A 12,664-nucleotide genomic window follows, 5' to 3' on the forward strand; every position below is an offset into this window, starting at 1 on the left:
GTTTTTCTTTCTGAAGATTTTTTTGGCTATTCTGGGTCTTTTGTGGTTCCATACAAATTTAAAAATCTTTTGTTCTAGTTCTGTGAAAAATGCCATTGGTAATTTGATAGAGATTGTGTTGAAACTGCAGACTGCCTTGGATAGTATGATCATTTTAACAATATTGATTCTTCCAATCCAAGTCCATGGTATACCTTTCCATCTGTTTGTGACATCTTCAATTTCTTTCATTAGCATCTTATAGTTTTTAGAGTACAGGTATTTTGCCTCCTTAGGTAGGTTTACTCCTAGGTATTTTATTCTTTTTTGATGTGATGGTAGATGGGATTGTTCCCTTAATTTCTCTTTTTGATATTTCATTGACAGTGTATAGACATGAAATAGATTTCTGTATATTCATTTTGTATCCAGTAATCTTATTGAATTCACTGATGAGTGCTAGTAGTTCTGTGGTAGCGTCTTTAGGGTTTTCTATGTATAGCATAATGTCATCTGAAAACAGTGACAATTTTACTTCTCCTTTTCCAATTTGGGTTCATTTTATTTCTTTTTCTTCTCTGATTGCTCTGGCTAGGAATTCCAAAACCATGTTGAATTAAAGTGGCAAGAGTGGGCATCCTTGTCTTGTTCCCAACCTTAGAAGGTATGCTTTCAGCTTTTCACCATTGAGTATGATGTTTGCTGTGAGTCACATAGTTTTAACAAAAAATGCGGACAGATCATTACCCAAAGTTCCCAAATGGCTAATATGTTGCAAAAGCATAGTATAATATCACAACCAGGATATTTACACTGACACAATTAAGATACAGAATATTTCCATCACTACAAGGAATATTTCCATCCTTTTATAGCAATTTCCCTCATACCCTACTCCTCACTGCCATATTAACCTCTGCCAACTACTAATGTGTTCTACATTCCCATAATTTTATCATTTCAAGAATTTTATATAAATGGAATTATACAGTATGTAACCTTATAGGATTGGCTTTTCACTCATAATAGAATTCTCCAGATATTCATTGGGTTACTGTAAGTACCATTAGTTCATTCCTTTTTATTGCTGAGGAATACTCCATGGTATGAATGTGTCAGTTTGTTTAATCATTCACCCACTGAAGGACGTTTGGGTTGTTTCTATTTTGGGTTACTATGAATAAAGCTGCTATAAACATTCACATACAAATTTTTGTGTGAATATAAGGTTTCATTTCTCTTGGATAAATGCTTAAGAGTACAGTTTCTGGGTTGTATGGTATTGCATGTTAAGCTTTTTAAAAGAAAATTCCAAACTGTTCTTCAGGGTGCTGTACTTTTTTACATATCCTGCAGCAACAGATGAGTCTCTCGGCATCCTCATCAGCATTTGGTGTTGTTGCAAGTTTTTATTTAGTTATTCTGACAGGTATAAAATAGTAAGTCACTGTGGTTTCAATTTGCATTTCCCTGATGACTAAAATGATGTTGAAGATCTTTCACCTGCTTATCTGCCATTTTTATATCTTTTTTGGTGAAAATATCTCTTGTTTAGCCTATTTTCTAATTGTATTGATTTTGCACTGCTGAGTTTTGAAAGTTCTCAATATATTTTGGAAACTAGTCCTTTGTTGGAAATGTGGCTTGTAAATACTTTCTCCCAGTCTGTAGTATGCCTTTTCATTCTAATCACAGGGTCTTTCATAGAACGTAAGTTTAAAATTTTGATCTAAATCCAAATGATCAATTTTTACCTTTATGGATCATACTTTTTGTGTCAAATCTCTTTGCCTAGCCCTAGATGTTTAGTTTTACGGTTTACATTTAAGTCTTGAACAGTTTTGAGTTAATTTTTTTTTTGCAGCCTCTCACTGTTGTGGCCTCTCCCGTTGCAGAGCACAGGCTCCGGACATGCAGGCTCAGCGGCCATGGCTCACGAGCCCAGCCGCTCCGCGGCATGTGGGATCCTCCTGGACCGGGGCACGAACCCATGTCCCCTGCATCGGCAGGTGGACTCTAAACCACTGCGCCACCAGAGAAGCCCGAGTTAATTTTTTAATACAGTGTGACGTTTGAGTAGAGGTTTATTTTTTTGCCTATGCATGTCCAAATGCTCCAATATCAATTGGTGAAAAGGCTGTCTTTCCTCCAATGAATTGCTTTTACACATTGTCAAATGTCAGTGGGCATACCTCTGTGGTTCTACTTCTGGGCTCTCTTTTCTGTTCCACTGATCACTTTATTCCTCCAGCAATACTACACAGTCTTGATTACTCAAGCTATATAGTAGGTCTTAAAACTGCAGAGTGATTCTTCTTTTTCAAAATTGTTTTAGCTACTCTAAGTCTACTGCCTTTCCATATAAATTTTGGAATAATCTTGTATATACAAATAAAAAATTTTGCTGGAATCATTTAATTACATTAAACCTGTATATTAATTTGGGGACAACTAACATATTTACTAAGTTGAGTCTTCCAGTTCTTGAACACAGTATGTCTCTCCACTTATTTAGATCATCCTTGATTTCTTTCATTGCATTTAATATGTTTCAGCATACAAGTACTTTACAATTATTTACAGAGCAACTCTCTAGGAAAATGACCTTTAGACTAACAGAAAAGATTTTCCGTAACTAAAGAAATAAAGACGGAACCACAATGAGATGGGTAGGAGGGGTGGAGACATGGTATAATCAGGGCTCACGCCCCCAGGATCAGTGACCCACAAATGGAAGGAATATCACAGTCGTGGAGGCCTTTCCTCTACGAGGGAGAAGGGGTCTGAGCCCCGTGTGGGACTCCTCAGCCAACGGGTCCTGCACCAGGAAGTAAAGCTCCCAGAATTCCTGGCTTTGGAAACCAGCAGGGCCCATGTTCAGGAGAGCTGGAGGGCTATAGGAAACAGAGACTCTGCTCTTAAAGGACACTGGAAAACTCTGAGATGCTCCAAGTCTCAGCACAAAGAGGCAGCAGTTAGAAGCCTGGAAGAGATCCACTTGCTGATCTTGGAGAGTCCTCTGGAGAGGCAGGAGGCAAATAAGAGACCCCTGCTGATACAGAAGCTGGTGGCAGCTATTTTGGGGAACTTCCTCTACCCTAATAACACTAGGGTGGGCAAGCACCCTTCTAGAATCGTCCCTCTAGCCTATTAGTACCCAGAAACTGGCCCACCCTCCAGCTGGGTGGCACCAGCTCTGAGCACTGCCCCCACCACCACCTGGGACCACCCAAATAGCCAATCAATCAGCATGATATACTACATTAACAAACTGAAGAATAAAAACCATATGATTATCTCAGTAGATACATAAAAAGCTTTTGACAAAATTCAACATCCATTTATGATAAAAAAAAAATTCTCAACAAAGTGGGTATAAAGGGAACATACCTCAACAAAAAAAAGGCCATATATGACAAACCCACAGCTAACATCATACTCAGTGGTGAAAAGCTGAAAGCATTTCCTTTAAGATCAGGAACAAGACAAGGATGGGCACTCTTCTATTTTTATTCAACACAGTACTAGAAGTCCTAGCCACAGCAATGAGATAAGAAAAAGAAAGAAAGGGAATCTAAATTGGAAAGGAAGAAGTAAAACTGTCACTGTTTGCAGATGACATGACACTAGATACAGAAAACCCTGAAGACACCACCAAAAAACTATTAGAACTAATAAGTGAATTCAGTAAAGTTGCAGGATACAAAATTAATAAACTAAACTCTGTTGTAATAGCAAACCATCAGAAAGAGAAACTAAGAAAACAATCCCATTTACAACTGCATCAAAAAAATATATATAATACCTAGGAATAAATCTAACCAAAGAGGTAAAAGATTTGTACTCTGAAAACTATAAGATATTGATGAAAGAAACTGAAGATGACACAAAAAAATGGTAAAACATACCATTCTCACAGACTGGAAGAATTAATATTGCTAAAATGACCACACTACCCAAGGCAATCTACAGATTCAATGTGGTCCCTATCAAAATACCCATGGCATTTTTCACAGAACTAAAACAAGTAATTCTACAATCTGTATGGAAACACGAAAGACCCTGAATAGCCAAAGCAATCGTGAGAAAGAACAAACCTGAAGTATCACACTCTGGGATTTCAAACTACACTGCAAAGTTAACAGTAATCAAAACAGTATGACACTGGCACAAAAACAGACACACAGATCCATGGAACAGAATGGAGAGCCCCAAAATAAACCCATGCTTATATGATCAATTAATCTACAACAAAGGAAGCAAGAATATAAAATGAGGGGAAAAAAACCTTTTCATTAAATGGTGTTGGGAAAACTGGACAGCTACACATGTAAAAGAATCACACTGGACTAGTTTCTCACATCACACACAAAACTAAACTCAAGATGGATTAAAGACGTAACTGTAAAACCTGAAACGTAAAACTCCCAGAAGAAAACAGGCAGCATGCTCTGTGACATCAGTCTCAGCAATAGTTTTCTGGCTCTGTCTCCGTAATCAAGGGAACCAAAAGTAAACAAATGGGATTGCAGGAAACTACAGTAAAGGAAACTAACAACAACAGCAACAAACCAAAAGGGCAGCTCACTGAATGGGAGAAGGTATCTGCATATGATGCACCTGATAAGGGGTTAATATCCAAAATATACAAAGAACTCATATAACTCAACATCAAAAAAACAAACAACTCAATTATAAAGTGGGCAGAGGACCTGGAATAGACATTCTTTCAAAGAAGATATACAAATGGCCAACAGACACATGAAAAGATGCTCAACATCACTCATCAGGGAAATGCAAATCCACACCAAAACAGGATACCACCTCAGACCTGTGAGAATGGCTATCATCAGAAAGGACAAGAAATAACAAATGTTGGCAAGGATGTGGAGAAAAGGGAATCCTTGTGCACTATTGGTAGAATTGTGAATTGGTACAGGCACTCTGGAAAACAGTATGGAGGGTCCTCAAAAAATTAAAAATAGAACTGACACATGACCCAGCAATTTCACTTCTGGGTATTTACCCAAAGAAACAAAAAGACTAATTAGAAAATATATATACACCTCAATGTTCACCGCAGTATCATTTACAATAACCATGACATGGTAGCAACTTAAATGCCCACTGACAGAGATGAATAGACACAGAAAATGTGATCTATATATACAATGGAATATTACTCAGCCATAAAAAAAGAATGAAATCTTGCCATTTGTGACAACATGAATGGATCGAGAGGTATTATGCTAGGTGAAATAAGTCAGAGAAACACAAATACCATATGGTCTCACTTATATGGGGAATAAAGAAACAAACAAACAAACCAAAAACAGACTCAGAGATACAAAGGACAGGTGGTTGCCCGAGGGGAGGGGGTTGGGGGTGAAAGAGATGAAGGGGATTAAGAGGTACAAATGTCCAGTTATAAAATAAATAAGCCATGGGATGTAATATATAGCATAAGGAATATGGTCAATAATATTGTAATAAATTTGTATAGGGACAAATGGTTACTAGACTTAATGTGGTGATCATTTCATAACGTATACAAATGTGAAATCACTATGTAGTACATCTGAAACTGACATAATATTGGACATCAACTACATTTCAATTTTAAAAAGTTATGTTTACACTATACTGTAGTCTATTAAGCATGCAGTAGCATTATGTCTAAAAAAACACTGTACACACTTTAAGTAAAAAATACTTTATTGATAAAATATGCTAACCATCTTTTGAGCCTTCATCAAGTCATAATCTTTTTGCTGGTGGAGGGTTTGAAATATTGGGAGAATTACCAAAATGTGACATGGAGATACGAAGTAAGCAAATGCTGTTGGAAAGATGGCACCAACAAGACTTACTAGATGCAGATGGCCACAAACCTTCACTTTGCAAAAACAAACAAACAAACAAAGACGAAATATCTGTGAAATGCAATAAAATGAGGTATGCCTCTAGTTTTCCTTTTTGTACCGTCTTCGCCTGCTTTTGGTTTCATATGTCATTTCCATTCTGCTACTTGCCCATATAAGTAACTTGCCAATATTCTTGTATGTGAAGTGAGTTTCTTACAGACAGCATAGAGTTGAGTCACACTTTGTAATCCACACTGCCAATATCTGTCTTTTAATTGGTATATTTAGACCATTTACAGTTACTCTAATTATTGATATGTTAGGGTTTAAATCTATAATTTTATTTTTTGTTTTTTTGTTTGTTCTGTGTCTTTGATTCTGGTTTCTTTTTCCTGACTTCTTGTGGGTTACTGAAAAGCTTTTTAGAATTTTATTTTATCTATGGTGTTTTTGAGTATATCTCTCTGAATAGCTTTTTTAGTGGGTACTCTAAGTATTATATAAATATAACTTATCACAGTATACTGGTGTCATCATTTTACCAATTCAAGTGAGATGTGGAAACCTTACCTCCATTAATGTCCCTCTACCCTCCCGTTTACATTATAAATTGTCTCAAATATGTTTTCTACATACATTTAGATCCACGTCAAACAGTATTATAATTTTGCTTCGACTGTCAAACATAATTTGGAAGATGGAGGATAAGAAGGAAAGTCTACTGTATTTACCCAAAATTTTGCTTACCATGATCTTATGTTCCAAGATTCTTTCTTTTATCATTTTCCTTCTGTCTAAAGAACTTCTCTTAGCCATTTTTTTAGGGCAGGTCTGCTGGCCACAAATTCTCTTACTTTTCCTTTATCTGAAAATGTGTTGACTTCTCCTTCACTCCTGAAAGATATTTTCACTGGATAAAGGATTCTGGATTGAAAGTTCTTTCCATCCAGCACTTGGAAAATGTGGCAGCTCCTTCTGCCTCTATGGTTTCTGATGAGAAATCCAGTGTTCTTGAATAGTTTTACTCCTACTGGTAAGGGGTCTTCAAGATTTTTATTTCTTAGTCTTTAGTTTCCAGAAGTTTGACTATGAGTGTTTGGTTTGGATTTGAGTTTATTCTGTTTAGGGTTTGCTCCACTTTTAATCTGCAGGTCTTTCTTTTGCCAAATTTGGGGGGGTTTTGGCCATTATATGTTTGAGTACTTTTTCAGCTCCACCCGCTTTTCTTCTTCTGGTACTCCAATCATATCAGTGTTAGATATTCTGTTATAACCACAGGTCCCTAAAGTTCTGTTCTGTTTTGCTTGTTTTTCTCAGTCTATTTCCTTTTGTTGTTGAAAACAGGTAATTTTTATCGTCTATCTTCAAGGTCATTGATTCTTTCCTGTCTCCTCTCTTCTGCTGTTGAGCTCATCCACTGACTCTTTATTTTGGCTATTATAATTTTCCGTTTTAAAATTTCCATTTGGTTCTTCTTTATATTCTATTTCTATACTTCTATTTCTTCGCTGAGACTCTATTTTTCAGTTGTTTCAAGCATGTTCATAAGTATTCACTAAAGCCTTTTTATGATGATTGTTAAATTCTTCTGTCAGATAATTCCAACATCTCTGTCATCACACTGGCATCTACTGATCCTCTTTTCATTCAGGTAGATCTTCTCGATTCTTGGTATGATATGTGATTTTTGTTTGAAACCTAGACAGTTTGGGTATTATGAGACACTGGATCTTACCTAAACCTTTTCTTTTATGTGGATTCCTCTGATGTAGGCAGGGGGAGGGAAGTGAGACACCTTCTCATTACTGGCAGGTGAGGTGAAAGTCCAGGATCCCAAGGGGGCCTTCACTGACACCTGAGGAGGGGTTTCCTCATTATGGACAGGCAGAGGTGGGACTTTCAGCTCTCCACTATACCTCTACTGGTATCTCCTTGACTGGGAGGGTTACAAGTACCTCATTACTGTTTCCTATGTGGTCTCCACTGATAACAGCAGGGGATGGGACCTCATTAACAGCCAGTGGGGATGAAAGTCCCAACTCTCCACTCCACCTTCCCTGACACCACCCCAGGAGAGAAGTTGGGGCACATCATTATAGCCTGGTAAGGGCGGAAGTCTAGGCCTTTGCTGTTGTGAGTCAGGGTGGAGCCATGTTTTTTTCTGTTGTGTTTGGCTGTAGTAGAAAGTTATTTTCTAAAAGTTTCTATCTTGCTAAATAAGCTGCCTCTTTTGTGGTCCTGTGGCTAAAAAGCAGGTTTTGGGGGAGCATTTTTTGTCTGTACCATTCATGATTCTGGGTTGCTGGCTTTGTCAGTTCCTCTTCTGGGAAATATGAGGCAAAAAAAGAAAATGCAGGGAACTCACCACCATGTCATCCTTTGGATCCTTAGCTCCCTACCTGCTCTGCCGCCTTTTCTCCATCTCCAGTCTTCCTATATTTGTTTTGTACATAATGTCCAGGTTTTTTAGTTGTACTTGGCAGGAAGGAATAGGGAAAAAATATATCGACTCCATCTTCCCAGATTTATTCTCACATAATCAATAAACATTAAGAAGTAATACATGTGAGATTTCCACTGTCAACAAAAGGGATCGTGGGTTTTTAAATTCTGAGAAACACTGATTTAGAGATTTCCTTCTAACTCATTAATAAGCAAGTAACACTTAATTAACCACAAATCTGCCTAAAATCTTCTAATCTTAAAAATCAAACAGCTTTTAAAATAGTTTTCTAAAATCAAGACTCTTTTCATATCTGTCTACTATCACTGTCCAAAAATATCTTTTTTTTCCTTTTGGGATGACTTATTTTTAGTAAAAAGCTATTGAGTCCTAGGTGTTTCCTTGTTTAGTTTTAAATACAGAACATACTTCACAGACTAGCAAACCAGGTCATGTTCATAATTTAAATTTTTCTAATGTGAGATGGAAAGAGAATAGTCTACACAAATACTTAATTACACAAAGCCCCAATCCATCATATATTTTTATCTAGTGACCTTTTTAGAATGCATAATATATTTAAAGCTACTAATGCAAAAAAACAAAACCCCAAAAAACAGGAATACGCAATTTCTGAACTGATCATAATAATATACACAAATGTTAATAAAATTGTACTAAACTTTTAATGAGGCAATCTTTTTATTTATTTATTTATTTATTTATTTATTTATTTTTTTCTTTTTGCGGTATGTGGGCCTCTCACTGTTGTGGCCTCTCCCGTTGCGGAGCACAGGCTCCGGATGCGCAGGCCCAGCGGCCATGGCTCACGGGCCCAGCCGCTCCGTGGCATATGGGATCCTCCCAGACCGGGGCACGAACCCGTATCCCCTGCATCGGCAGGCGGACTCTCAACCACTGTGCCACCAGGGAGGCCCGAGGCAATCTTTTTAAAAGAAACCATATCCAAACACATAACCCTGATATATAGTTCATTATTGCTATAATAAATAACTTTATATATTAATAAACATCTAGAATTTACAAAGTCATTTTCATCTGACAATACATTAAAAAAATACCCTTTAGCATATTTACACTAAGCAAAATGAACATATAAAGACAACGGGATTTTCCAGAGTAATAAAAGACATTTTTACTAGTAGCCTAGTTATTATGAGAAATTAGCCATTTTTTACTCTGTTGAGCAAAACTGCTCTAAATTCTAGAGGACAGAGCAACATCAAAGTAAATAAATAATTAACTATTTTTAATATATATAATAGCGAAATGAAAAGTTGACATGACATGCAAAAACTGCTCCTTAGTCTCAAATATGGGACTGAAAATAGGCAAGTTTATAAACTACAAATCTAATTCTTCTGAAGTCTAAGTAATGGACCGGTGAACTTTTCAGCTCATTAAGGACGTTCTGAGCTCCTACAAATAAATGAGGCATGCTCTCAAGTCTATTTCCCTTTACCCAAAACTTATTTTGTTCTAGTAACAGATAGATCAATATTCACTTTATACAAACAGTATTACTACTAGAGCAGCCTAAATAGGACATATATGATATCTCAGGCTTAATGCCATTCAAGTTGTGATTACTGACAAGTTAGCGAATACCTTGTCAATTATTTTGGTATACAAAAAAACTGTCAGCTAATTTTTCCTTTTAAGGAAATAAATTTTTAAGAAATACAGACCTGCCTTTCGGGAAAATGTTCTTAGTTTTGAAATCATACAACTAGGCAACTGAGCCAATAGTCATACAGCTAAAAATTGAAGGTTTTATGGAAGATCTAAAATGAACTTTCTAAAGAGAAGTGAATAGTATGTTTCTCCCTCTCTAATAAAAGTTATGACATATTATAAAAGAATGAAAAGCTTAAATTAACTATAGCTAGAGTTGTGAGTAGTTTTAAATATATATATATATATTAGGACTAAGATTTTTCACAATTTATTACTACACTAACAAATACACTTAAACATATATAAATTAGGACAAAGATTTTTCATAATTTATTACTACACTAACAAATACACTTAAACAGGAAAAACTTTTATTATCTCTCTATTACTTAACAAAGGCCAGCTGAATTAATGCATTAAAGCTTATGTTAGTAGCCTATGGAAATCTAAACAATTTCACATATACCATCTTTTTTAAACTTTGGTTTCTACTTTTATTTACTTGGGTGAAATAATGTTTTAAAAATTACACTGGTCAATGCCAAGATTAAAGGCTGTAAATGTAAATACTCATGCTAAGAAAACATGCTTATGAATCTCACTTAAAAAGACTATATATTGAAAATCTTCAGTCATGAACTTACCTTATCAGCTTTCAACTTTCTAAGGAAAGATGGATTGTCATATCCCTTTGCTTGCCTTGCCTCTTGCAAATGGTTGATCATCCACACATTTTTTCTCTGCTTTGCCAAATCAAGTGCTGATTCACCCTGATAATATAAGCAAAAGAAATTCACGTTAAAAAAAATGAAAGGTAAAGCAGAATATTTTAGTTACTAACTTTTAAAGCACTTCCACAAAAATAAATTGCCGTATTAGTTCATTAACATTGTTTTTACATTTGGCAAAGTCAATTACTAAAAAACTCTAAATCATATATTACTTATACCTTCCCATTCAAGGTACAATCAGAAAATGTATTTACACCTCTTATTCAATAGATTCTATATCTGCTTGCATTTTAACTTAGAGAGTAATCAAAAAGTAGGTATTTTAGCACCTGCTGGATCAGAGGCTACCATTAAGTTTATCCAGTTATTTCATATTCTTTAAGGGTTTCATTAGTAATAGTTATTGCTACAAACCATCCTGCTGTAATACCAAACTGCCAGAAATCTCTCAGTTTAATTTCAGTGATGAACGAAGTCTGAGGAAAAGAACAGGGAAGAAAAAGAAAAGTCAACTTCCACTTCTACTGTTATATTGGTATTCTTGATCATGTTAAATTCATTCACCCAACCAGAAATTTCCAAAGAGAACACGGGTTGTAACAAAAAATGGTTAATCTTACATTATAGACTTGTAGCTCCCTTTAACTGCAAGAAAAAGAATTCCAAAGAGTATAACTGAACTAAAATGTTTTAAAGGCAGTAAGAAACAAGAAATGAGTGTCCCCAATTCTAGATCTATGCTTCTTTTTGCCTTTATTAATTTACAATCTTATTTCTCCTTTTGCAAGTTAGATACCTACATTTTTATTCTATTTAATATTCTTCACTCTTTATCTCCTTCCTTAAACAGAAAAGTAAAATTAATAATTTTGTTTACCAAAATTTCAAGAATTATGGATGAATATTCAAAATTACTTTAAAAAAAGAAAAAACATGTTAAAATTTTATTTTAAAAAACTGGATGAAAATAAAGAAATAAGGAGCCTTGGGTTCCTTACTTATGAGGGATAATTATTAATCAAGTATGGAGTACAATTTAATTTAAAAAAAAAACACTGAAAAATAAAAAGAACCAAACAACAAAATAAACACACCACTACCACCAAGAGCAACAACAATAACAACACAACAATAAAAACAAAAAGCCTAACCAATCCTTTAATAAAAAGATCAATAGTATTTAATAAGAAATGGGCTAATCTAGGTGAGTCTTCCACAAATAGGGATATTTGTTTTAAAATTTCTCCTTACCTATTCCAAAATTCTACGTCACCTAGGTTGTCAGAACCAGCTAATTAATCCAAACTAAAAGATTACCTGAATAAAAGCAATCCCTTGGGTAACAACTCCCAGAGAATATCCTGCAGTTGCCTCGGTCCAGCTGAGCATCCCTTCCACTAGAGGGCCATGTGACACCTAAGGATTGCCTAGATAAAAAGATGGAGGGAGCTTTAAGCAATCTTTCAACTACTCCTCTAGTCATCTGACTACTTTTATACAGTACTTTTATCCAGCTGGTAAAATAAACAAGCAATTAATTTAAAGAATTATACTAAAACCAGGGTTCCAAGTCAAGTCTATATTTAAACACTCCATGTGTCAGCCAAAATAGTAAATGATAATAACAACAGCAGTAATAACAAGAATCATGGAGTATTTATAGACTATGTAACTAACTGGTAATAAAAGAAATTCTTCAGGGGTTTTGGTGTGATAAACATTATGGAAGGTGGCGGGTGGAAGATCACTTTTTGCCTAAGTGAGGTGGAAACTCATTATTAAAACTAAGGAAAATTCTTCCTTGGAGACCATCTAGGTGGGGTACTTAAGAGATATTTTCTGAAAATAGTTTCTTACCTCTTTTCAAGAAACCATATAAGCGTTTTTCAATATATTAATTAACAAAGCTCAGTAATTGTATATTTTGCACAAGCTAAAAATTATGTCCT

At 35.4% G+C, this 12,664-nt stretch overlaps 1 protein-coding gene across 2 annotated transcripts in view; it reads right to left on the minus strand.

Moving 5' to 3' along the window:
* The window catches only part of ZDHHC17 (zinc finger DHHC-type palmitoyltransferase 17), a 115,805-nt gene that overhangs the window by 53,245 nt on the left and 49,896 nt on the right, over positions 1 to 12,664 (minus strand). For both annotated transcript variants that reach the window (XM_060112329.1, XM_060112328.1), the window contains exon 8: positions 10,629 to 10,754. In XM_060112329.1, the coding sequence (XP_059968312.1) occupies positions 10,629 to 10,754 (126 nt within the window). The remainder of the gene's footprint in view (positions 1 to 10,628; positions 10,755 to 12,664) is intronic.

The sequence above is a fragment of the Mesoplodon densirostris genome, chromosome 11 (genome assembly GCF_025265405.1).
Source record: "Mesoplodon densirostris isolate mMesDen1 chromosome 11, mMesDen1 primary haplotype, whole genome shotgun sequence".
NCBI lineage: Eukaryota > Metazoa > Chordata > Mammalia > Artiodactyla > Ziphiidae > Mesoplodon > Mesoplodon densirostris.